Raw genomic sequence first — 26,530 nt, 5'->3', positions numbered from 1 at the left:
GGTTAATCTGACCGTTCATTTCGCATAACAAAATCAACAACGATGACTTGGTGATCCTGTGAATCTATTATCTGCATCTGATTAGTCCAAGTAAGCAAAGGATTCATAGTAAAGTGGGTCCAAGTGTTGTGGACGGCTGTGATGTACTGGAGGGCCAAAATGGTAAAAACGGTATAAGAGGTGAAGATTCCAATGTCTGAGCTAAATGCCTCACCAACTCAGCTGGGTTTACCTTCTCTCCTCTCTCCTCTCTCCAATTCTTATCTCTTCATAAAATCTCCTAAACTATGGCCTCTTCTTCTCCATCTGTTCCCTCCGTTGCCGCAGCCTACCAAAACCCCATTTGACTTCCCTCAACACGCCGTCGTTTTGTATCTTCATCTGTAAACAGAAATATTTGTTGTGTTTCTGAATGGCGTCAACGCCGCCACACTGCTCAATCACGGCTTCAAAGCCCTACCAGAATCACCCCTACCCACAAAACCAACTCAGAAGCAATAATCACAGACAAACCCAGCACCAGAATTCTCAGTCTCACTGGACCACCCATAAGGTCGCGCTCGCCAAACCCCCTCTCTCTCCTTCACCACGAAATGCATCAAAACCGGCTGCTACCTCTGCTGCCACCACTCAAAACCCTAAGCCATTTGATTCGCTCGCTCCTTTCCACTCCCCAAAATCCGAACTTGCTCCTAATTTTTCCGGACGCCGATCCACCCGTTTTGTATCAAAAATGCACTTTGGGCGCCCCAAAAGCAATATGAGCACCCGCCATACATCCGTCGCAGAAGAAGCCTTTCAAAACATGATCCACTATGGTAAGGATTATATGTCCTTTGATAGTGTACTTCTAAACTTCGAGACTAAGCTCTGTGGTTCTGATGATTACTTGTTCTTGCTTCGAGAGCTTGGAAATAGAGGTGAGTGGTCAAAGGCTATTCATTGTTTTAACTTTGCTGTCAAAAGAGAGAGAAAAAAGAATGAACAAGGAAAATTAGCGAGTGCGATGATTAGTATTCTTGGTAGATTAGGAAAAGTTGAACTTGCTAAGAATGTTTTTGAAAATGCTTTAAACGAGGGTTATGGTAACACCGTTTACGCGTTTTCTGCTTTGATTAGTGCTTATGGGAGAAGTGGTTACTGTGATGAGGCTATTAGAGTGTTTGATTCGATGAAAAATTTTAACCTGAAGCCGAATTTAGTCACTTACAATGCTGTGATTGACGCGTGTGGTAAAGGAGGTGTTGAGTTTAAACATGTGGTGGAAATTTTTGATGATATGTTGAAAAATGAGGTGCAACCAGATCGAATCACTTTTAATTCATTACTTGCAGTTTGTAGCAGAGGAGGGCTGTGGGAGGCAGCAAGAAATTTGTTTAGTGAGATGGTCAATAGAGGAATTGATCAAGATATTTTCACATATAATACCTTATTAGATGCTGTTTGTAAAGGCAGGCAAATGGATTTGGCTTTTGAGATTATGGCTGAAATGCCCACCAAGAATATTATGCCTAATGTTGTAACTTATAGCACTATGATTGATGGGTATGCAAAGGCTGGTAGATTAGATGACGCACTCAATTTGTTTAATGAAATGAAGTTTATGGGAATTGGGTTGGATAGGGTTTCGTATAATACTGTGGTTTCAATATATGCGAAGCTTGGTAGGTTTGAGGAGGCTATGGATATTTGTAAGGAAATGGAGAGCTCTGGGATTAGGAAAGATGTTGTAACTTTTAATGCACTCTTGGGCGGGTATGGGAAGCAAGGGGAATTTGGTGAAGTTAGAAGAGTGTTTACTGAGATGAAAGGAAACCATGTATCTCCTAATTTACTGACTTATTCAACTCTTATTGATGTGTATTCAAAAGGTGGTTTGTATAAAGAGGCAATGGAAGTATTCAGAGAGTTCAAGCAGGCAGGACTGAAGGCTGATGTGGTGCTTTATAGTGCACTTATAGATGCCTTTTGTAAAAATGGGTTGGTGGAATCAGCTGTATCTTTACTTGATGAGATGACAAAGGAAGGGATTAGACCTAATGTTGTCACTTACAATTCTATAATTGATGCCTTTGGTCGTTCTGCAACTGCCGAATGTCCAGTTGAGGATGGTGAGATATACCTTGAGTTGAAAAAAGAATCTTCACATTTAAATAAAGTGCTTACCACGGATGATAAGGAAGGCGAAGTGGCAGGAAGGGCAGATAAACAAATCATACAGATTTTTGGGCAGCTAGCTGCCGAGAAAGCTGGTCAAGCAAAGAAAGAGAACAGATGTAGAAAGGAAATCCTGTGCGTTCTGGGTGTCTTTCAGAAGATGCATGAGCTAGAAATTAAACCAAATGTCGTTACATTTTCAGCCATTCTAAATGCTTGCAGGTAAAATTCCATATCTGCTCATTATTATCTTTAACTAAATTGAGAGCCTTGTGATTTGATGCTTATTGAAAATTTTGAACTTGGAGGAACTATCCTTGAGTTTTATCGCTTGGTGGTATTAAGATAAATAGAATTTAACCTTCATTGCATTATGCAGCCTGGCTGTTTGATTACGTTGGAGAATCTTAAAAGTTATTTTCAAAACATTCTAGTTTAAACTGACAGCATTTTTTGGCTGTAGAATTTCATGGCAGCATCATGATCTAATATGTAACTGCTAATTGAAATATGATTGGAATAATATTTTACTATTGAGATAATGTAAAATGGCTTCTTGGAACTTCAGATGCAGGGTTTTTGCATTTTTATCTGATGTTGATATTAGAGAAATTGGTGTGATTCCAGTGTCTTCGTCAATATTGTAGTGTTTGTGATGCCATTTATAGTTTATTTTACTTTTTATCTTGCTCATATGTTACTTGTGAATCACAAATGAACCCTGTGATAGCTGAACTTTTAGTTTTTGCACAGGAATGAAAGAAGCCAGGGTACTCTACATAATTTATGCCCACATCATCATTTGTTCATTTGCAGCAAAAACAAAGGAACTAGCTAAACTTGTACCTATACATTTCTATTATTTCTAAAATTGAATGAGTTGAATGATGGATCACTTATGAGGGAATTCGGTTAAAGTTCCCTGAGTTAGTAATAAAAAATCAGTATTCAAATTAAAGTGGTGGCTTCCATTTATCTGATCTTAAAAGAGCAGAGAAAAGGATTTATCAAGTTGCTTGTTTCTTGTCAATTGTTTCTTTTCACCTTGTCCTTATATACATCTTTGATTGAAAAGTCGAGTGTATTTCATTTGCAAACTTTGTCTTTGCATACAGTCGGTGTAATTCATTTGAAGATGCATCGGTGTTATTGGAGGAGCTCCGTTTATTTGACAATCAGGTCTATGGTGTGGCACATGGACTCCTCATGGGTTGTAGAGAAAATATTTGGGTTCAAGCCCTGTCCCTCTTTGATGAAGTAAAGCAAATGGACTCTTCTACTGCTTCTGCATTTTACAATGCTCTGACTGACATGCTATGGCACTTTGGTCAGGTTAGCCTTCACTCTGGCTGCCAAGTTAGAGTAATTTAGTTGATTGTTTGTGCAATGTGATGACACTGTTTTTCATGCCAGAAAATTGTGCTTGTTTTAAGTTTGTCTTTTGTTAACAGAAACGAGGAGCTCAGCTTGTTGTGCTTGAAGGTAAACGTCGGCAAGTATGGGAGAATGTGTGGTCTGATTCATGCTTAGATTTGCACCTTATGTCTTCTGGTGCTGCTCGGGCAATGGTTCATGCATGGTTGCTAAACATTCGCTCAGTTTTGTTTGAAGGCCATGAGTTGCCAAAACTGTTAAGGTACTCAATTTTTTGCAGTTGCTAAGTGCCTTTATTAAACTTTTATTTTAATAAAAGATGCCTAAGCTCTTCTTTCTGTAGCATCTTAACGGGATGGGGCAAACACAGCAAAGTTGTTGGTGATGGTGCACTGAGGCGAGTTATTGAGGGTCTTCTTACTGGCATGGGCGCACCTTTCTGGGTTGCCAGGTGCAACTTAGGTAGATTCATATCAACAGGACCCATGGTTGCTGCCTGGTTAAGAGAATCTGGCACACTGAAGGTGCTTGTTCTCCATGATGACCGAACTCATTCAGAAAATTCAAGGTTTGATAAAATCCCTGATCTGCAAAGTCTTCCTTTGTAGTTGTCTGTTCCGGTCACCTTTTTTCCCCCTGTTTTCCCCAACATGTTGATGAACGCATCGGAAATTCAACACAAAGTTTCTCTCTCCTGATTCTAGTTCATAATTTGGATGCTTTTGTTCTGCAATTATTGCATTGCTCTGTCAAAAGAAATCTTATTGCTGCTAAAGAACATATTGGCTTTTAATTATTTCCAAAGGCTTTGGTTAAGGTTGGATCAGCCACTAATAAATGATACCAGGTAGGTAATGATTTAATCCTTTAAATGGCTTCCCTATCGGCTTTCTAATTTCCTTGAGTTGGATTAAGGCCGTGGATGGCATTATTATCTGAATACAGAGCATCTTCTGCTTGATTGTCGTTCCATTCCACCATGGGAATTTGACCATCTCGGTACGTACCACAAGGTTTAGAAGGCAATCCCAATGCCAAGGAATTTTCACAACATTACCCAATAAAGTTGAAAACTAAGCCCTGGAGAAACTCCTCCTAGACATCGTTTTACTTGGACTGTGCTAAAATATTTCTCTTTTCCTAAATGGACAATAATTTACCCTCGTTATTGTCAAATACAGAGGCCCATGTAACAAAGTTTTCCCAACTGCTTACCAACCCACCACAGAGGTGGGTTGAAGTTTATCACTGTGATAGTTCTTTCGTAGACTGGCTGGCCATTGCTAAAAATAAAATCTATTGCACCTTCAATGTGACATTGATTGAGGTAGTGACATTACTTCTTTTTTTTTTTTTAAATAAAAATCCCTGAAGTAGGGATTTCATTTCCAATAAGAAATTTATAAAAAAAGGTTTTCAATATTCCAAATAAAAAATTAAAGCAGAGCATGAGTTCAATATGCATTATTGAGGGAAAAAAGACGAACCAGATTCTCTCTCTTTTTATCTCCTTTTTGTCAGTTGATCACCAAACTGCAGAAAGAAGACAAAATGAATAGAATCTCCATAGTCAATCCATAACCACGGTTGACTGTACTTTAAAAGAAGTCCATCAAAGAAGAAAATTGATTTTGCCTTTTTGAGTTCCGGCCCAATAGGCTCAAATTAGTTTAAATTGAAAGTGGGTACATAAAAGATTTTTAATTTTAGCAAATTGTTTGTAAAATGAAGAATCATGAAGATTCTTGTAATAAAATCAAAGCCTATTCATAGCACAAAAGTTATAGCTGTAATCCTTTAAAACATGATGAAAGGACTGGATTCCTCTACAAGTTGCAAGGTGACAATATTAATTTAGATATAAATTAAATATCTAAATAATATATTATTGTATAAGTGAATATTACTTTAATAACACATTATTTAAAAATTTATTTAAATATTAAAAATTATATATTTAGTTTTATTTATTAATTAATACATTAATTTTTGGTATGTATTTAAGAGTTGAGACTAAGTCTAGCGTTAAGAGGAGAAAAACAAATATAAATAAGGATCTGACTTTAACAAATCCACAACCGTCCAGCCAAAATTTCAAGAGGACCCAACAAAATTGACCATGAAGTACCTTCTTCACCTTTTTTTTTTTTTTTAATTTTTTAGTACAATTTCAAATTTACAAGAAACCTATTGTTCTATAATATTCCCATGCCTTTTACATTTTTTTTTTTCAATTTATATTTTTTATAAACCAGGTAAAAAAGGATAATTATCGAATGATAATCTTTGTTAGCAAATCAGCAGCTTGAATTCCACAAGAAAGTTCTTGAGTCTTCACTGACCAAACCAGAAGATTAGTGAATTATAGAATTCCGAAGAAAAACATCTTCCAGGACATTATAAATGGCTGTTGGCATTAAAGAGAAAGAAAATACATATTAAATTCTCCATGTCTATACAGCCAGCCAGCGAGTTCCCCACTCACCAATCCCACTTGAATTTTTTGAAGGAGATGCATCAATCACCATGAAAATAAAATTTTGGATTATCACAGAGATCCATGAGTTATGAGTACCCTGGGTTTCAAGTCAGACTGAATTAGAATAGTACTAAGTGTAAGCTCACTTCGAACTTTCTAGTCGTCACTATCACCACTTTTTATGTTTCAAGAACTCTCAGTATCCCACAAGAGCTGAGATTGTATACTCTGCTGAGATCTCTGTTGAAGTTTTTTTAGAATAAAAAGAATATTGGTGTATGCAAAGAACCATTTACATATGTGCATGGATGGTAATTGCATATATGGATGTTTCAAATGGCCTCTTAAGAATTTGTATGACGCAAGGATGACTTCCCTGGAAAAGACTAGTCGATTGTTTTTACTTTTTCATATGAAAGTTTTCTGAGCAAATAGAATAAAGAATTTAAAGCAAAAAGCATGAAGTGCACAGAGGCAAGAACTTTTACCAACAGTCCAACACCAACCGCCCAAATTTCTTATCTGATTAGCTTTTTCGATTCTATTTTTTATTCTATTCGGTGGCCCCACCCGAGTTTCCTCTATAAATGCATTCATAGGTTGCCCATTTCTTCCGTGCAAATCCAACAAGCGTTTCTTTCATACTATTCTGCTCAACTTCGTTTTAGCGTTTTTGTTCTGTTCTAATAATTATTTGTTCTTTACTGCGAATCAGTATATCGAGAATTATTCATTCTTATTCTGCACATATATTTTCTGAAAGTTATATTTCGTAATCTCTGGATATTCAAGATTCATTTTCCGTAACATTGTTTCTCAAAGCTCTTTAGAAACCCATTAGGCTCCGATATTTTCATCTTGAGGTCTTGTTTCTTGTCATTAGTTTTTTTCTCCGTTGTAACTTTGTTCGTTCATTCTCTGTTTTCTTCTGTCATGGCTCCCCCAAATGATCCACCCAAACCTCTATTCGTCAAACTCGGGTTCAACAGTTCGGAGAAATACTTGAACTTGTCTAATGGCAACCTTAATGTCAAAGATTTCCCCGTTCTTTCTGACGTTCCTAGAAATGTCACTTTCAGTCCGTTTTCGTCAATCTGTAAATATTCTGATGCTCCAGTTTCTGTGCTCCAGCGAGTACAGGCCCACTCTCACAAGGGCGGCTTTTTGGGATTTAAATCCCAGGAAGAGTCCGACAGGCTGATGAACTCCCTGGGTAGATTTAGTGGAAGAGATTTCTTGAGTATCTTTAGGTTCAAAACATGGTGGTCGACCCAGTGGGTTGGGGCTTCTGGTTCTGATTTGCAAATGGAAACCCAATGGGTGCTCTTAGATGTCCCTGAAATAAGGTCTCATGTCATAATCATACCCATTATTGATGGCAGTTTTAGGTCTGCTCTTCATCCTGGAAAGGATGGCCATGTTATGATTTGTGCTGAGAGTGGTTCTACTCGAGTGAAAGCATCAAAATTTGATGCTATCGCTTATGTTCATGTGTCAGATAATCCGTACAATATCATGAAAGAGGCTTACAGTGCTCTCAGGGTCCATCTCAATACTTTCAGGCTCTTGGAAGAGAAACAAGTGCCTTCTCTTGTTGACAAATTTGGTTGGTGCACTTGGGATGCGTTCTACTTAACAGTAGAACCGGCTGGTATCTGGCACGGAGTAAAAGAATTCGCTAATGGTGGCCTCTCGCCAAGGTTTCTCATCATTGATGATGGCTGGCAGAGCATCAATCGAGATGATGAGGACCCAAATCAAGACTCAAAAAATCTTGTTCTTGGAGGAGAACAAATGACTGCCAGGCTGCACAGGCTTAATGAAGGGGAGAAGTTCAGAAAATACAAGAGGGGTTCATTGTTAAGTCCTAAAGCTCCTTCATTTGATCCAAACAAGCCAAAGATGTTGATTGCTAAAGCTATAGAACTGGAGCATGCTAACAAGAATCGTGACAAGGCTATCCAATCTGGAGTAAATGATCTGTCAGAATATGATTCAAAGATCAAAAAGCTGCAAGGAGAACTAGAGCAGCTTTTTGGTGAAGAGAGCAGTTCGAGCAGTTCAGCCAATGAAGGCTGCGGAAGTTGTTCTTGCAAGGATAAGGATTACGGATTGAAGGCTCTTACAAGAGATTTGAGAACAAAGTTTAAAAATTTGGATGATATTTGGGTGTGGCATGCTCTTTGTGGTGCTTGGGGTGGTGTCAGGCCAGGAACAACTCATCTAAATTCAAAGATCGCTCACTGCAAAGTTTCTCCAGGACTTGATGGAACAATGAATGATCTTGCTGTGGTTAAAATTGTTGAAGGTGGAATTGGGCTTGTTCATCCCTCTCAGGCCCATGATTTCTACAACTCTATGCATTCCTCCCTTGCAGAATCAGGCATCACTGGTGTCAAAGTTGATGTTATCCACGTAACTACCCATTTCATTATCTATATCTATATTCTTTTATGTGCACATTCAATATTAAACTCTTATATTGATAATTTTATTATTGAATTATGTATGCAGACTCTTGAATATGTTTCTGAAGATTATGGAGGCCGGGTTCAGCTTGCAAAGGCTTATTACAATGGACTTTCAGATTCCCTGGTAAACAACTTCAATGGCACTGGAATCATCTGTAGCATGCAACAATGCAATGACTTTTTCTTCGTTGGAACACACCAGATATCTATGGGAAGAGTTGGTAATGGTCTTAACCAAGTAAATGTTTTGGTATTTCTTTCCCTGACTATGGTGATTAATTAATTGTTTTGTACAGGTGATGATTTCTGGTTCCAGGATCCAAATGGAGACCCAAATGGAGTTTATTGGCTACAAGGTGTTCATATGATCCATTGTTCATACAACAGCTTGTGGATGGGCCAATTCATACAGCCTGATTGGGATATGTTCCAATCTGATCATTGTTGTGCTAAATTTCACGCTGGTTCAAGGGCCATCTGTGGCGGTCCTGTGTACGTGAGTGACTCAGTCGGTGGCCATAATTTCGATCTCCTCAAGCAACTTGTTTACTCTGATGGCACCATTCCCAAGTGCCAATACTTTGCCCTCCCAACCAGGGACTGCCTCTTCAAGAACCCGCTATTTGACCACAAGACAATTCTAAAGATTTGGAACTTCAACAAGGTAAATAAAACTTCTTTCACTAGTTATTTGGTTATTTCTTTGACATGATAGAAGAAAATAACACTCATTTTGACACATATTTTACAGTATGGAGGGGTGATTGGAGCTTTCAACTGCCAAGGAGCTGGCTGGGACGGCAAAGAGCTGAGGATCAAAGGCTATCCAGAGTGTTTTAAGCCAGTTTCAGGCTCCGTGCATGTTACTGACATCGAATGGGACCAAAAGGCAGAAGCTGCACATATGGGTGAGGCTGAAGAGTATATAGTCTATCTCAACCAGGCTGAGAAACTACTCTTTATGACCCCCAAATCTGATGCAATTCAAATCACTATCCAGCCATCCTCTTTTGAGCTTTTCAGCTTTGTACCGATTAAGAAGCTTGGTCCCGGCATCAAATTTGCTCCAATTGGGCTCATTAACATGTTCAATTGTGGAGGGACAATCAGAGAATTGGAATTCTTTGAGTCTGGAGCTGATGTCAGTGTCAAGATTGAAGCGAAAGGGGAAGGAAATTTCTTAGCCTATTCAAGTGAACCCCCCAAGAAATGTTTCTTGAATGGTGCAGAAGTATCTTTTGAGTGGTCATCAGAGGGCAAACTGACCTTGAATCTTCCTTGGATTGAAGAGGCTGGTGGCATTTCTGATGTAGCTATTCTCTTTTGAAATAAGTACAAGGGCTAGCTATTTACTTCTAATTTCATCAATGTGTGGACTGTATATAAGTACTTCTGAAGTATGTTGATTTTAGTTATTTGTCAGGAAACTTTATTGCTCAATATTGAGCTTCGTAAGGGTGTAATTGTTCCCTTAATTGTAAACAGCATTTTACATTTGATATCTTTCTTTCAAATCAAAATAAAATTTGATGCTCTGTAGAGTGATTTGCTTGCACCCACTTTTTTTTTTTAACCTCTTATTAGGTCAAATTTCGAAGAAGCTAAGCAAGGTTGCTAATGGATACACGAGAATGGACACGAATTGGGCTGATCTATTAAGCCAATTGTATAGGATAGTATTGTATTGCATATCATATAATATTATGCTAAATGTTGTATCATGTTCGATAATAAATCGGCAAACACAATTAAAAGATAAAAAAATGTAAATACCAACATGTTGAGTTACTTCATGAGAAATATAGTGAATAGGAAACATGATTCAAAGAGACAGTAACATTGGAAGGTTTTTAAAATGATGGGCTACATGAGCAAAACTTACATTCATTATTATATTATTAAGTTTTTTTTTTTTTTAATATGAGTTTTCGATAAACAATTATAATGAGTGTTGTTACTTTTAGTAGTAAAATAAGCCTACAAGATTATTAAAGTAATTTCGGAAAAAATTTCCAAATGTTCTTAGAAAATTTAAAAAAATCAAATCTCATTGTTAGTTAGCATCACTAGGGAAAAACAATGAGCTTCTCCCTCTACGAGGACTCTAGAAGTCCCTTTCTCTCCTATTTTTATGGTAAAAATTGGTCTCCTCTTACTAAGTAACCATCGATTTATAGAGCATAAGAAAGAAGAATATTATTATAATTGTTAGATCTTTATCGATATGGGTGATACATATATAAGAAAGTTGTGTTGTCATTCTGTATTTAATGTGATATAGATTGTCAAATTGTTATAGTGATAGTTTTTCATTAATATATTTTTGATAGCTCATACACCTTATTTAATAGGGAATTTATAGTCTTGAATGAATGAAAAAACTTTATTATTCATTTGAGACAGATTAGCTCAACTCGTTATTCATTTATTGAAATCCCCTCATTTTTATTTTCGAGCAACATGTGTCTAAGTAACATGTCCTACCACTTGTTATTTAGTTTAATATTGTGGCTAAGCTATAGAACTGGAAGGTAAATTTACTCATAAAACAATTTAACGTGCATGTTTTTCTTTTTTGTTCAACCATTTTCTCCTTTCACCTTTGACCAATTCGAAAGAATTCATAATTCAGTTACAATTTGGGCTCCTCAAATTGAAGGTGATGAGTTGATAGACGTTACAATTCTAAAACAATTAGCAGCTGTATTGGTAGTTGCAGGAGGAACACAGAGTTGGTAGAGGTAAAGAAAGTGTATGACTGGTTGATGACCTAAATCATGTAACCTTTTTTGCAAGTTTATCAACAGTAGGCTTTTAATGGATTGATTTGATGTGCTTTGATTTAAAAGTTCGGATCAAAGCCAACCAGAGAGGACAAAAGGAACAGGATAAAAATATTTTACTTTGAATTATTATTAGATAAACTAAAAAACATTCGAGCCAAGGAAGAAAGAAAGAAGACAATGAAAAACTGGTTCCGGTTGTTGCTTCCTGTCTTGTCTTCTCTGTTCTACTAATCTTTTGAATTGGAAATTACCAAAAAATTGAGAAAAGCTCTCTTCCCCTTTCTACAAAAGAGAAATAAGATAAATCAAATTAATGAACCAGAGAAGTTTCTTATTTCCAGCCACGTGGCACTGAGTGATTTGAACATGTGGCTCCCATTAAAACAAGATGCATATTCCTGTCAAACCATGAGAGATTAAGTCAGTCAAGTCTTATCCGTTCAGTATTTGGGTCTCTTCATGGGGACGTTATCTTTTTGTTTTTATACAATAACACGTGCGAACTAGTAATTGTCGGCTTTACCGCTTCGATTCCCAGACAAAACACAAATAGCTTCAAAACTTGCGTAAACGCGCTGGAGCATTTCAACGGAATTATCTGTTCCTTTTTAGACGGCCCAATCGACTTCTTCCATCAATCAAGGAAAAGCAATATACATGAAAGTAAGTCATGTCATGTTGGAGTTGGACCAACAACTGCAATTAACCGACTAATAACTAACTGTCTTTTAAGTCTTCCAACGAGATTATGTCTGGGGGTCAAAGTTTGACTCATTCAATTTTGTTACCGCCTTTAGTATTTTTCCTTGGTCTGGAGCCCATCTTATAATATAATACAGGGCTTTCGCATTTTTGGTTCGATCTTGGAATATTAAAGTGGCCTTTCAAAGCGAGCCCACAATTAGGTGAGAGAAGTTTTGGATTGTAAGTGTACTTAGCATAACCTATTTTCATTATTGGCAATGTCGCAGGGTGGGGTGGTTTCGAATTGAAATGCAAGTGGGATTCCACTTAGAATTCCAAGTTTTTTTTCTTTTTTTCAAAATGGGAATCCTAAATATAATGATTGCACTTATACTCATAGTAAATCAAAATTTGGTTTGGTATGGTATCATTGAGTCTTAAACCCCCTAGTATTTCTATATAGAATATCTGATTCTTTAATTCATCCACTCAACTTAATCTCTGGAAGGTCAGAATTCTGAGTCTTTTCCTTTTATTCTATTTAGGATTTTTCTTTTATTCGGCATTTTAGTCTGATCATGATTCTAATTTATTTTCTCATTAGAATTCATCTTTCATTTGCTTTTCTATCTGATTTTGATTCAATATAGTTACAATTAGATACTAGTCATCTTGATTTAATTAGAGTTGAAGTTCTACTATATTGTAAACCCAAATCCTCCTAACTGAACTGTCTTGTTGATTCAAGTTTCGTCAAACCAAATACTCATATCATAGCTAAGTTTGGGGAGATTGAGGAGATAATTGACTTGGTTGAGAAACGGTTTAAGAAGTTTAAGAGCTTCGATATGGAGCTATGTCCCCCCTTTGATCATCACTTCATTGGCTTTAAAACTAAACCCATAAATATACAAAGACTAGCCAAAAGGAAGGAATGGGAAGTTTTAAAGACTTCTCTCCCAAGTTCAATTTTTGTTAGAGCTTATGGAGAAAGAATTAATCTCATGAGAGCTGATATAGATGGTTTAGAAGGTACCCCTTTTTGTCATGGTCTGTTCTTTTTTGACATATTCATTCCCAGCAGTTATCCAGCCCAGCCTCCTGAAATCTTCTTTCACAAACCACATCCCCATCCTCCAGAAATCTTCTTCAAAAGAGATAAGAGGCTCTCCCTTGACCTCTTATGGAATTCCCACAAAAAACAGACGTGGAATCCAATTTAGCCTGGCATATTGCAAGTGCTTGTCACAATTCAACAAGAAGTTTTGAATGGAATACCTTATTCTGATGAGTCAAAATCAAGAACCGAAAACAGAAACAAAAAGGTTTTTATGCTCAGCTGCGAAGCCATGCTTTATACACTTCAGAGCCCTCCTAGGCATTTTGAAGATCTTGTGTACGGGCATTTCAGAGAGCAGGCTCACCCAATTCTTCTGATTTTTAAGAAACAGATAAATGTTAGCAATGAGAAGGCTATGAACCCATTATTCTTTAGACTTTTGAAGGCACTCGAATGGAATGGAACTTACTGTCGCCATAAATATAATATAGCAATAAAAGAAGCAATGAAGAAAGAGGAGTCTTCATGACCCTCAGAAGAAAAAGTTCAAAATACTAGTTTTGTTAGCAACTTGATGGTATTCCTGGAACAAAGCTAAAACTAGTTATGTTAATCAACAACTGAGGTGCAGTCAATAATTCCTAATGATTTAGTTTAGAATTTTATTTAACTGATGATCTGCTTCAAATATGAAATCTTTTCAGGCTTGTTTTGAACTCAAATTTGTAAAACTCTGCAAGTCTAGACTTATATTAATCCTATATTTCTCTTTCTAATTTGATGTGAATGTCACAAATTTTTCTCATCAATCGATGAATGAAACTTTCTTTGCAGATTTTTTGTTGACCTTCAATGTTGAAAAGTAAAACTCAGGCAAAATTATGTAGCCCATTATGAGAACATAATAAATCTTTGCTTAACACATTGGTAAACTTTAAGTTCAATTCTTTAAGATTAGAATAATAACATACAATGAAAATTGTTCCTTTATATTTCAAGAAACTATCCTAATTCAGTCCCAATATCCATCCAAACTAACAGCACAACAATGTAGAAATCATATCCTACTTGAACAAATTAGGGTAAAATCTTAATCAGAACCAGCACAACACCCTGTTGTGACAAGTACTATAAGTTAATGATGGATACCGATTCTAGACAACACTGTTGGATTAAAAACAATCAAGCAGAAAACCAGCGGATTCAAATCAATCAAGCACAAAAACAGCGGATTCAAATCAGAATGAAGCAGAAAAGTCTCCATCCTCTCACCTCGGTTGCTACAATAATTCAGACTCCTCCAAACAGACAAATCGGCGCCTACAGAAAGAAAGCTGAAATCTTGCAATGTAAAAGAAAAGATATATCACGAGTTTGTGCGTGAATCTAATACTATCCGATCCAGAAATGGTGAAGGAGGAGGGTTATATTAAATTCACGCACAAACTAGAAATATGCCTCTTCTTCACGTTTAGTTTAACCGATAAGAAATAAGGGGACAGCGCAGGATATAACAAATTTTTTTCATTCACTGGCATACCCGAATTCAAGTGGAGCTTACTTCGATGAATCACGTGATCCGGGCGCATGTGGACGTGGGATCAGACAGGACGTATGCTAATTTCTGAGAGAGGCGCATGTGGACGTGGGATCAGAAAGAGAGTACCGAAAAACGACGTATGCTAATTTCTGAGGGAGAGAGCGCCTGATCATCTTCTTCAACCTATCCCAAGCCCAGCCCAATTAGTTGGACCACCAGCCTCAAGTTAGAGTAAAAACTGTTACAATAAGGAGCACCGTAATGGCTACATGCACCACAGAACATGAAGAAAATGATTATTGGCATTAATTTGCATGTGAACACGTCATTATGCACATGGAGATTAGGAACCCTCTTCTGATGAGCCACATATTTTGCAAATCAACATCATCCATTTCCCCCTTCCCTACCGTTCATCATAGCGATCGATGCACATGGAACAACTTATGAGGTTTCAATTTCATATAAGATAATCATATCGATGACAGGTGCTAATCTTGGTCCAATAGGGGCCCCTTAGTATGCTAAATTAAATTGACCCAAGTGAATATTATAAGGGGTGAGGCTAGTTTATGTTTTAAGTCATGAAGCATCTTAATATTGATCCAAAATGCTAAGTTACGCAGAGTAGATTAGACTTAAAAGAATAGATAGATATAATTAGTGGATGCGTATGAAGCTCGGCAATGTTCCATGTGCGAAAGCCGACATGAGTTTGTTTGCTTTGCGATCTAATAAGCTTTCTCCACAAGTTTAAAGATACTAAAATGGGTAAACACACCAAGCAAAGGATGACAAGAAGAGAACATCTCACATTTCCCAGCTACTTGTCTATTATGTATAGCGCGCGCGCGCGCATACACACATATATATAGAATAGGTGTCAACTGTCAAAAGCACACAGTTCTTGGAATAATATGTTATAAAAACATTAATCCTTATCAACATTTAGCCACGATTCCATGTTTAAGACCATTGGTTTTCAACTATAAGGCTTCAATAATGTTGCTTGGCCAGGCAAAAATCTGTGAATTTTTTTCTTTATATCTGGTATACGTGGGTAAACGCATAACATGCGTCTTCTTTAGTTAGTTCCTAATCTTAACAAAGTTGGGATTATACCTTATGGATTTGGAAGATGGATGGAAAGCGCAGACTATCAACTAAAATGGTAGTAATCAGAGAAGATAAACAAACTTTAAAGGTGAAATATTAACTTTTTAAATTTTAAGTAAAGATAAAATTTTTAGTTTTTAAAAATACAAGGAAAAATAATATTAATTTTTAAGGTTTTAGAGTTTAGTGATAAAATGATTATTTATAACTGAAAATTCAAATATTCATTCATAATAATTATGTTTTTTTAAATGGGCTGAAACTAGGCTGGGCGATAGTCCTTTGGCTGATTTTCAACTCAAATGACACGAGAGAATGTAGCCGTAGTTCTACCAGGTGACAACATAAATTTATTCTAAATTATGTATGCTAAAAGTGCTATAATTGCAGCCCAGAAACAAGGAAAGAAGATTCCATAATCCATATGTACGCTATCCATTAACACTGAGAAAGCAGTATCGGCGGCGTAGATGAATGCATCTTTGTCTGCAAGATTGGTCTCGAATGTCAGATGAACTAAATGATCAATGTACTTTTCAACCAAACATGTTAAAACATGATGGCATTTCCTTATGAAAACATTCATCATTTGATGGAAAATAGTGTTCATGAATGTCAGAAGAAAATCTAGCTTATCCCAACATGAGAATCTAAAATGTCTTCCTTCATTGGCATAAACATTGACAATAACAATCAGCAAGCACGTTAATTTATTTTATATAACTTAGAATAGGTTTCCTGTTTGGAAACATTAGCTAACCACCATGATCAAAAGCTCTAAATTAAGTTTTATTTATAAGTGGGGGAGTCATGTTCATTGAACTGGAATGAGGAAATTAAGGACCTCCAATTCACATTATCTACGCAATGAATTCGGAAAGCAGAGAGGAATAATCCAGGGTGTTTTGATGTGATAAGAGGTGTTAAGGTGGTGGTTTGGGAGGTTGGGGTGGTGGTGAAGAATCATGTGGATGCATGTGCATTGAGTTGGAGAACATGCTCAAAGCCATTCCCAAAACCCTTAGGTACACCTGGCCTTCTTTTATTCATTTGCCCTATCCTCTTGGAGGCCTTCTCTGAAATTGTATCCTGTGGTCCCAGCTGCCTTCTGGCTGCCTTAAAATAATTTGCATTATCCTTATTGGCTGCCAACCCAGCTTTCAAAATCACTATATAAATTAAACTCACAACTTGGTGCCATTTACAATACAAGGCTTTCTCCTGGCAACCAATTTCAGAGGTGTATGCTCAAAAGTATATCCAGTATGGGAGTTTATCAAGCCCTTCCTAATTCTTTTGATTTGAAGAGTGACATTCAAGGAAATGAAGCATTCTGCAAGACGTCAAGTGAGTCTTTGTGGAACAGAGTTTTGGAAGCCCGATCCAAGAGAAGATGGATTGTAAGGAAACAAAGGGGTACGAGAAACAATAGAGGACAAATCAGAACCAACAAGCCCAGAAGGATTTTGATGAAGAAGAAAGCACATCTGGAAGGTTCAAGCAGGCCGGCCAAAGGGATCCAACGTAGGGTCAGGACCCTGAAGAACCTAATTCCAAACAGCGAGTCCACGGGGTTAGATGGTCTGTTCAGAGAGACAGCTGATTACATTTTGGCTTTAGAAATGAGAGTAAAAGTCATGCAGATTATGGTTAAGGTATTGGGAGGTTCAGAGGAGTGAAGTTATTATTCATTTGTAAAGGATGATACCATTTTTTCATTTTTCCATTTGTGATTCATTGTCATATATAGGAGCTTGTTTAGTAAGTTCAGATGTATGTGTTGATTCTGTCTAGACTTAACTATAGATTGGTGGTTCTATCGTGTGAAGAATCGCTTTAAGATGGTCCATGGACGAGTGAATTGCTGGCTTCACTATTATTTTCCAGATTATTTTACTTGTTTTAATCTTATTTCTTGTCCTTTCACCTACCTTCCTTCCATCTGGTAATATGTTCTTTTTACTTGAAAGAGCTGTATTAACCTCAGAAATTGTAATCTCCAAATGTTAAAGTTATCGAATTTTCAGTTTGGAAAACAGATTTTAGCATCATAGACCAGCCTCTTGCAGTCTGAAGTCAGCTTATTAATTGGCTGTGACTGATAGAAGTAGGACTTAATTTAGTCACGGGAAGAATTTTCAGCCATTGATTTTACGACACCAGCTCATATTATGTGATTTAATTATGATAGCAGCTCATATTCTGTGATAAATAGTGATAGTTATTCTAGTTTAACAACCCAAAAAAAAAAAAAAAGTAAAAAAAATTAGTCCACTCCGTTTAAGTTTCTTGAATTTTGATTATTTTTATTAATTTCCCTTGTAATAACCAGAGCCAACATAATTGGTTGTCAAATTTAGTGGTGGATTGGCTGGTACATTTTCCCTCTGTCTGTTGTCAGACTTTTGACTCTATTGGAGACTAAATCTCTGAGCGGTCGTACATTTATAGCACGGAAGTGGGCCGATAAAATTGAAAACTGTTTTGAGTTTGAGGCCCTGGAGCCCATAGACCTTATGAAAGACTATTCAGGCCCATTTCTCTTAGCCCAATGCGACTATATAAGCCGGAAATGGATTTTGGCTGAACAGTTTGAGTGAAATTTCATTTTTTTGTTCATTTCAAAGCTCTTAAATTAAAACCACAATTGATTTTCTCACATGGGAAAGCACACGACACAAATGAATCATATGCAATGCAAGGCTCGAAAGCAAAGTTGAGCTCACAAAACAGCAATAATTATCCTTAAATTAACCGAAAAGTTAATAAAATTGATAAAATACTAACACTTTCAAACAAAAATATTTAAATCTAAATTTCCGTTACATTTATAAAACTCTAACTTACATATTTAGAGTTTAATATTGATTAATTCTTGGTATGAACATATACACAGTTTGTTCTTAGAGCGAGAAAACAGGGAAAAGAACATGGTGGACCCAGGAGATTTTCCACCCCATTAAAGATTTTGCTGGAAGGTATCAACTGTTTCAAGTTTAGAAAATTTCCAATACCGAAAGTGGGTATAAAATTTTCTTAGCTTTAATACAATATCACAAAACTTAAATAATAAAGAAAATATTATAATGGCGTCTCTGTTTGGCACTTTATCTGTACTGCTTCTCCAATTGGCAGCCTTAAAAATCCAAGTATGTGGCTCAAGAATTGATTCTATTGAATCAATTATTCTTTACATATAGTGGAAACTATACGTATGAAAAAGAGTGATCGGTTGCGTGCAAGTTTGGTAATTCATAATGAAAAAAATTGAACATATTTAAAAAATGAAATATTGCAACATATACTATTTTGTGTACATATTTATGATATATAGATAATATATTATTATATAATTAAATAATTTTAAATTAAAAATAAAATAATATTTAATTATATGATAATATATTATTTATATATATAAATTATATATTAAAAATATGAAATTACCCTTTCCTTGAATTATTCCAACGTGGGAAAACAAAGGTGTCGGCACCACCAGCCAACAGAATAAAGCAAGGCCGCAATTGTGGTGAGCTCTGGGCCGAAATGGTTAAAACGCTTCCACCAAATATTCGCTGACTCTGACCAGCGTGTGGGCTACTGGGTTGTCCTTTTTCTTTGCTAAATGAAAGGCAATGCATTTCGTACTCATCACAAACTGCAAAAGGAATTGGGTATTAGATAATGATTCGTTATATGATAAATAATTTTAAATTAAAAATTAATTATATTATATCATATTTTTGAGTAATTTATTAAATATTTAAAATTAAATATATATAATATTGTCCAGATAATACTTACTAACAAAGGTAAAACAGGGGAAACCATTTCAAAGAAATTGGGTATAAAATGGTCACGGGGTCAGGTGTATAAATATCAGCGATCACAATTAAGTAAGTCAATCTTCTAGAAAGTCATCTTTTATTTGGCCTTGATTTCATTTGTTAAATTTGATTTCGTTATCTTGGGGATTAGTTCACGAATTCAAGTCGGTGAGTTTACAAATGAAAGTAATGGTTTGGTGCGTTGAAATCACGAGCAAACACATAGATTAGTGCATGTCCTGCCAATAATGGAGGGCCTGTCTAGCTACTTGGAGAATTTCGAACGTATCTGTGGCTTCTTTATCAAAATCTTACACATGTGACAATAAGCCAAGCTTTTCTGCTTTTGAATCAAAATCATCTCACTATTTTTTACCCTCACTTGCACTACAAAAAAAAAAAAAAAAAAGATTTAATAAGGGAGAAATTTTTTTTTATTCTTATTATCAATATTTTTAATGACGAAAATTATCATAACAGCCAATAATAAACGGAAAATAGACTTTTAATTATCATTTTTTTATCCTTAAAATTATATTTTTTTAAATTTTAATAAAAATATAAATAATCAATTTTTTTTTCTCACGAATGTTAATTTTTTTTAGTGTTAGTAATAAAAGAATAAAGCATAATTTACGGTAATTAAGTGTGTAAAAACTGATTAACCATCAATATTCAACCAACAAAGGGTCAGATATGAAAGAGAAACTATTAATTAGAAATAAAAAAAAAAAAAAGGTCATAAATATCACCCTGGACTGCGTTACCATAGTCAAAATATTGAGCTCGAATGCCAAAACCAGTTGGGTAATGGAAGACAGGGACTTCCGGAACAATACAAAAAACCTTATAAATAATTATCACACTTTTGTTTGTCTGTTTTTGATCTCCCAAAAACGTACCCAAGAAGCAACGATATTAGTCAAACAATCGCACACTAATACTTTATCATTTGTTCATTAATCAATAGTTTAGTGGGATTATAAAATAATTAATCATTACGTCCCATCTAACATGCAGATGATTGAAGAACACTAATAATAAAATGATAAAATAAAGAACACAAGGCCCTGCCAGCGTCTGTCAGAAGCAAACCCTAGAATATTCCAAAACTGTGTTAAAGCTTTGCCCATCCTTCTTCATTGTTCACTTCTCTAGTCTCTGTCTCTGTGTTATGCCTGCATCTTATGTTTTGCACTTCATATTTCTTTGTCATTGAAAGAACAAGAAACAACATCAAAATTTCTTTGAGGTTTTATCACAAAATGATCATGATATGATCATAGAGGAATCATGATTTTTTTTTTTAAACTTTAGATTAATTAAAAAAAAAGTATTAAACTTTAAATATGGTGCATTAATAATATGTAAAGAGCATTTAATTTAGATAATAGTTTATTATCAAAATTGAAAAATTACTTTAAAATATTAGTTAAAAGATTATTATATTTGATAAAATTTAATAAATATAAATAATAATTATATTAAGCCATAACTAATATAAAAATAATAGTATATTAATATCCTTGGTGTAATTATTCTAATATATTTTTTTAATATTAATATATATTAATTAAAAATGAGATTATTTTTGTCTAAAAAATTAATAAATAATAATATAATTATAATAAAATTAAGATTATTTTGATAATATTTTAATATTTAAGATAAAATGATAATAAATTATTTATTATCGTGACCAGTAGCATATAATATAAGATATTAAGTAGTTCAAAGTTATTAAAAATTTTATTAAATTCAAAATTAGATAGATTGTTTTAAATTTTTGTTACTTGTATTGTGCAATTTGTGCTGTTAAGATCTGGGAACCGGAAATCTCATTTTTAGAGTCAAAGTCAGAGCATATATAGTCATATTGAGGGACGTAAACGTCATTTCACGTGCAGACAAAAGACGAATTCTTTGATCAAGCACGTGATTTTTGACGGTGTGTGGGACCCATTTAAAAGTTTGAAGAACTAAATTAGTAACCCGTGTGAGAAAATGAAAGGCTAATCGCATGATGTGAGGGATGGAGATGGAGACACAGGCATAGGTAGGACCAGCTTTGATTCAGACGGAACTGGAACAACAGTTAATTTAGGATTGATTTAAATTTAAAAAAATTATTTTGAGATTAATTAATTAAGATATAAATTTAATTAAAAAATAATTTAATTTTCAATTTAATTTATTTAAAAAAACAAACAAGTTTAAGTTTTAAATTCTAACTCAACTTGTTTTATATGAGTTTAAATTCAAATTCAAATAATTTAAATCAAATTTAATCCTGGCATCAGACCGTGTATCATGGTGAGGTTTGGTTTTGTGTAAAACAGGTAGAAGCTAATTACATTGATTTTGGGTAATCTTTGGTTTGTATTTTTGCTAAACAAATCTTTTTAGCGTCGCCAAACTCTTGTCTCTTCAGTGTCCTGGGGCTTCTGTTCTGTGGTTTTTCTGAAAATGACAACGATTTTCAAGTTAATTTATTTCATTAATTGGGATCACATGGCCAATTGATAATATAAAATTTATTTTCCATACTAATTACTATAAATGTCAAGGATTAGATTGAGCAATTCATGCCTTAATTGCACACAATTTATAGGTTATTATTATATTATTATTTTAAAAATAATAATATTGGAAAGAAAGAGAGAGATTGAAGGTGATTATATTAAAAGCGAGAAACCAAATAATTGAGGCATGCAAAGGAAGGATGAGGCTACACGCAAATTATGTCAGCGTGCGATTCGTGTCTCTTGGTTAACCATGGATACGTGCATCAACTTTTCCAATTGGCCAAAAGACTTAACCCCCCTGTCAAAGGTTTAGTTCACTTTTAACATTTTAAAACATTTTTATGTGACAGTTTTAAATATTTAAATATTTATTTATAATTTAATTTTTAATAAAATTTTAAATTAATTATAAAGATAAAATTATTATTTTATAATTAGTATTAAAATAAATAAAATTATATTTTATTTTCCTCTTTTAATTTAAAAAATTAATAATTTTTTTCAATTCAAAAATTTAAAAAGTTACATTTTCTATTTATTAGGGTTTACTTTTCTTTCTTTTCCTTTTTGATAATTGGACTGTAATCGAGATCATCTGCATTCCATCATTCTCCCTCTACCATCAACGACATCGCCCAATGAAGCTTAACGAAGCCCCGACACGATGAATGTAGATGAAACACGAAGATAAAAAGTCTTTATCAAATCGGCTTCATTTTCCATCAATTTGGCCTCAGACAAAGATGCATTGCATGACGGAAGCTTCGTCTGGAGCCTATTCTATGGAAAATGCGGAAGGATCTAAGAATCTAACTGAGACTTCTTTGGGCTTCGTCTGACATCGTTGATGTCAATGGTAGAGAAAAAAGGATAAGATGAAGACTGGTCTCTGCCGAAGAAGAAAAGGGAAGAAAATAAACCCTTACAGGAGAAAAATACAACTTTTCAAACTTTTAAATAAAAGAAAATTATTAATTTTTTAGACTAAAAAAAGAAGGAGAAATGAAATATAATTTTATTTATTTTAAAATTAATGATAAAATAATGGTATTACCTTTATAACTAATTGAAAATTTTAACATAAGTTTAATGATAAGTGAATATTTGAATTTTTAAAACCTTATATATGAGTATTGGAATAAATCTCTAGACCCTTTTCCATGTGATTTTCACCACAATATTACTGTTATGTTATCTCTCCACTATCTTTCTTTTTCCCTTTATTTCTCTACCATTGAAAAAGAATTCATTGAATTGAATCAATTTCGCACCTTTAATTTGAATCTTATTCCAAGTTCAACTTCAGATTCATTGTTCTTTATCGCCTAGGTTATAATTAATTCCCCTTTACATAGCCCCCAATTCCAAAGTTCAGCCAAAAGTGTACATCGTTCATCCACGTCCACTCACTAGTCTCAATTAAAATAGACTCGCCGTCCACAAAAACAGTCCCATGCATTTTTATAAATTACATACCCACAGTTTGATTATTGAATCATTCAAAGTTTCAATTACAAAATTGTTTTTCTACTGTATTATTTAAATTAATTACCCTCCATTTGATGGAACACTTTACATACGTATACATCTAAAATACATGATTTAGTGCAAAATAGTCCCCGCACTAATCAATTTGAGGCCAGAGGACTTATTCCCACTCAAAGCTCATTATATTCTCAAATTAGTATCTATAAACTATTAAAAATTTAAATATTTATTTATGAACAGTTAAAATTAATGACATTAGTTAACATTATCTATTTTATCTTTAGATTTAAAAAACTAACAATTTTCTTTAAAATTAAACTTTGTAATGTTATATTTTTCTCTTAGAATTTTCTTTTTTTTCCTTCTCTTTTTCGATATCGTCACCAACCAATTCTCTCTCCCTTCCTTTTTGTTCCCTTTTTTCAATATCTTTTTCTCAAGACATCCAATGATGGAGATGAACTTCTTTGTCATTTGATGTCTTGAGGAGAAGGTGTCAATAAAAAGGAATAAAAGAAGAAGGAGAGAGAACTGAGTGGTGACGACATTAGAAAAAAGGAAGAGAGAAAAAATAGATAATATTTTATTATTTTTAATATTAAATAATAATTTTATCCTTTAAAATTAATTAATATTATCATTTTTAATTACTTATAAATAAGTTTTTTAATTTTTACTAGTTAAAGGTTTATAATTTGAGAATGTAACCAACTTTGGGTGGGAATAACTCCTTTGGCCTCAATTTGGTATAAAGACAAGAAGTTACAATTAAAAAAAAATAAGAAGGGGGATCCATTAGTTTCCATGCACACGCGGTACAAGCAAGTTACAAATTGAAAACCTTTTAGGCCGTAAGATAAGAATCTCACGTGCACCCCAACTCCGTTCACACTATAAACTGGTTAACGGCTTAAACTCTACGTATGAAAGCGTCGACTACGGCATCCAATTGTCGCCGTACTTATGCATTAAGTTTCCCACTGGCTCTGTTCTTGTCCGTACACAAATGTTGACCTACGATTACCGGTAAAGTCCTGCCACTAAGCCAACCCTTCAATTAATTGCCAAGTGAAGTCTCATTAGCTTTGATGCCAACCTCGCTCACCTTCTTATTCTCTCTCTCACCTAACCTGTTGAGACATTGATCAACTTCACCCTCTTTCTTTCTATCTTTTTTGCTCTTCTTTAAATTCTGTTGATGAACGGCTTACTTTTATAATTAGTCCATGGAGAGCAAAGAAGCTAAGGATATTTTTGGCGCCTCATCATTTCCTGATCATCTATCAAGTAGTTACCCATTACAAGGCATATTTGACTTTTATGAGGGAGAGAAGAACTCATTAGGGTTTATGGAGCTACTGGGTATTCAAGACTTTAGTACTTCTTTATGTGGTACGGATGCGGTACAGGTACCGTCCACGGTACCAGCCTTGTCTCCAAATCCAACTCTTGTTGCTAAGATGGAATCTTCCGAGTTGTTGAATCAACCTGCCACTCCTAACTCTTCGTCTATTTCATCGGCATCGAGCGAGGCTGTGAACGATGAACAGGTTAAAGTTGAAGAACAGGAAGAAGATCAACAAAAGTACAAGAAACTGTGAGTTTTTTAAAACTATTTTTCAGTTTGATATTGCACTTTAAAGAAAGCGTGTAGAGATTTTTTCAAGTGGGAAAATGGTTTTCTTTGGGTATTATGTGTTTCTCATTTGCGTTTCTTAAATTTTACAGAGAAGCACATTTGGATATATGGTTTAGATGAACGATGTGTGGCTTTTGTGATATGTGATTCGAAGATGTAAATTTTGTTTGGTTTTTTGTGTTTGTGGGGCTAGGTTAAAACCCAAGAAGACAAATCAGAAACGACAGAAGGAGCCGAGATTTGCGTTCATGACAAAGAGCGAGGTTGATCACCTGGAAGATGGATACAGATGGAGAAAGTACGGTCAAAAAGCTGTGAAGGACAGTCCCTATCCTAGGTACTAACTTCAATGTTAACTCATTTTACAATCTTCAACTTTTTGAATGGAATATCGATTTAGATCAAAATTAGGTAAATTTTTAAACCAAATATTAATGGGTTATCTTGTTTGTGTTGTGGTGGATTCACTTACAGGAGCTACTATCGTTGCACCAGCGCATCATGTGGTGTGAAGAAAAGAGTGGAGAGATCTTCCAGTGATCCAGGCGTTGTAGTGACGACTTATGAGGGACAACACAGCCATCCAAGCCCGCTGTTACCGCGTCCAAGTCTTACCGGAGTCCCTATGGGGAACAATACTGCCTTTGCTATGCCAATGCAGGGAGCATTATTATCTAATTTTCAACATCACCAACAATCCTTTCTAAGTAACTTCTTCCCTATGAATTTTGGCTGTAACGGTTCCTCAGCAAATGCTGCTGCTTTTCGTCATGATCGGCGTCTATTCGCCCCTGCGCCTTCCTTGCTCAAAGATCATGGGCTTCTTCAGGACGTTCTCCCTTCACATATGCTAAAGGAAAATTAATTATTAGATGATGAGTATATTATTAGCACTGCTATGTAGTTCTTTTACTGACTTTTATATAAGGTGTAGATGAAAATCCATGTCCAATGTGTAATCTTTAGTTGAAAGCAAGACATTGCTCATCTTTTATACAAAGGAACTCACTGCACCTTATTCTCAAACCCTTAATATTATCTTTGTAACAAGGGTTTTTTATTCTATGCAACAAGGGTTTTTTATTCTGCGGTAAAATATTAACCTTTTTGTTAACTAGGTTTTGGTCTTGCGCAGGATTTATTGTCTTCTTTTCGTTTTTTGGGTTTCTTTTTCGTTGTTTAAGGGATACATGAATCAGAGTTGGGCCCCTTGTTTGTCTTATTTCCTTGGTTTTGTCGTCCAAAGTATATGCATTGATTAAATGAGCATCACAGTGAAGACTTTCAAGGGCTATGGCTTCCCTCTTGAGAACGATTGTAAGACTTTTTCTTGTCTGGGCATTCACAAAAATAGTTCTTTCTTTAAAAGAGGTTTCTAATTGTG

General features: G+C 35.0%; 4 protein-coding genes and 1 long non-coding RNA gene across 9 annotated transcripts; 4 read left to right on the top strand and 1 right to left on the bottom strand.

Moving 5' to 3' along the window:
• Positions 1-201: 201 nt before the first annotated feature.
• LOC123223373 (pentatricopeptide repeat-containing protein At2g31400, chloroplastic) lies at positions 202-4,224 on the top strand. Its single transcript, XM_044646530.1, has 4 exons — positions 202-2,379; positions 3,273-3,489; positions 3,609-3,793; positions 3,875-4,224. Exons 1-4 carry the CDS (start codon positions 413-415, stop codon positions 4,137-4,139), a joined length of 2,634 nt encoding a protein of 877 aa, XP_044502465.1. The 5' UTR covers positions 202-412; the 3' UTR covers positions 4,140-4,224.
• A 2,424-nt stretch (positions 4,225-6,648) lies between these two features.
• Positions 6,649-10,036, top strand: LOC123222970 (stachyose synthase). The gene is made up of 4 exons (XM_044646005.1): positions 6,649-8,425; positions 8,525-8,702; positions 8,778-9,145; positions 9,233-10,036. The coding sequence occupies exons 1-4, from the start codon at positions 6,944-6,946 to the stop codon at positions 9,806-9,808; spliced, it is 2,604 nt and encodes an 867-aa protein (XP_044501940.1). The 5' UTR covers positions 6,649-6,943; the 3' UTR covers positions 9,809-10,036.
• Positions 10,037-11,371: 1,335 nt separating this feature from the next.
• Positions 11,372-15,126, bottom strand: LOC123222727. Of its 5 annotated transcripts, XR_006503708.1 has the most exons (4): positions 14,284-15,088; positions 12,988-13,384; positions 11,791-11,892; positions 11,550-11,665 (listed from the first exon to the last, which is right to left on the bottom strand). It is a non-coding gene; the product is annotated as an uncharacterized LOC123222727 (long non-coding RNA). The 5 variants fall into 5 exon arrangements; XR_006503707.1 differs by lacking the exons at positions 11,550-11,665; positions 11,791-11,892 and adding an exon at positions 11,372-11,549 and having other exon boundaries at positions 14,284-15,081; XR_006503706.1 differs by having other exon boundaries at positions 11,561-11,892; positions 14,284-15,082.
• Positions 15,127-16,851: 1,725 nt separating this feature from the next.
• LOC123224280 (transcription factor UPBEAT1-like) lies at positions 16,852-17,597 on the top strand. The gene has a single exon (XM_044647898.1). It carries the CDS (start codon positions 16,912-16,914, stop codon positions 17,344-17,346), a length of 435 nt encoding a protein of 144 aa, XP_044503833.1. The 5' UTR covers positions 16,852-16,911; the 3' UTR covers positions 17,347-17,597.
• Positions 17,598-24,585: 6,988 nt separating this feature from the next.
• On the top strand, positions 24,586-26,242 carry LOC123223759 (WRKY transcription factor 23-like). The gene is made up of 3 exons (XM_044647113.1): positions 24,586-25,104; positions 25,340-25,483; positions 25,621-26,242. Exons 1-3 carry the CDS (start codon positions 24,734-24,736, stop codon positions 26,009-26,011), a joined length of 906 nt encoding a protein of 301 aa, XP_044503048.1. The 5' UTR covers positions 24,586-24,733; the 3' UTR covers positions 26,012-26,242.
• The last annotated feature ends 288 nt before the right edge of the window (positions 26,243-26,530 follow it).

Source organism: Mangifera indica, chromosome 8 (assembly GCF_011075055.1).
Source record: "Mangifera indica cultivar Alphonso chromosome 8, CATAS_Mindica_2.1, whole genome shotgun sequence".
Lineage (NCBI taxonomy): Eukaryota > Viridiplantae > Streptophyta > Magnoliopsida > Sapindales > Anacardiaceae > Mangifera > Mangifera indica.
Note: the sequence above shows the minus strand (reverse complement) of the source record. Positions and strands in the feature narration are given on the sequence as shown.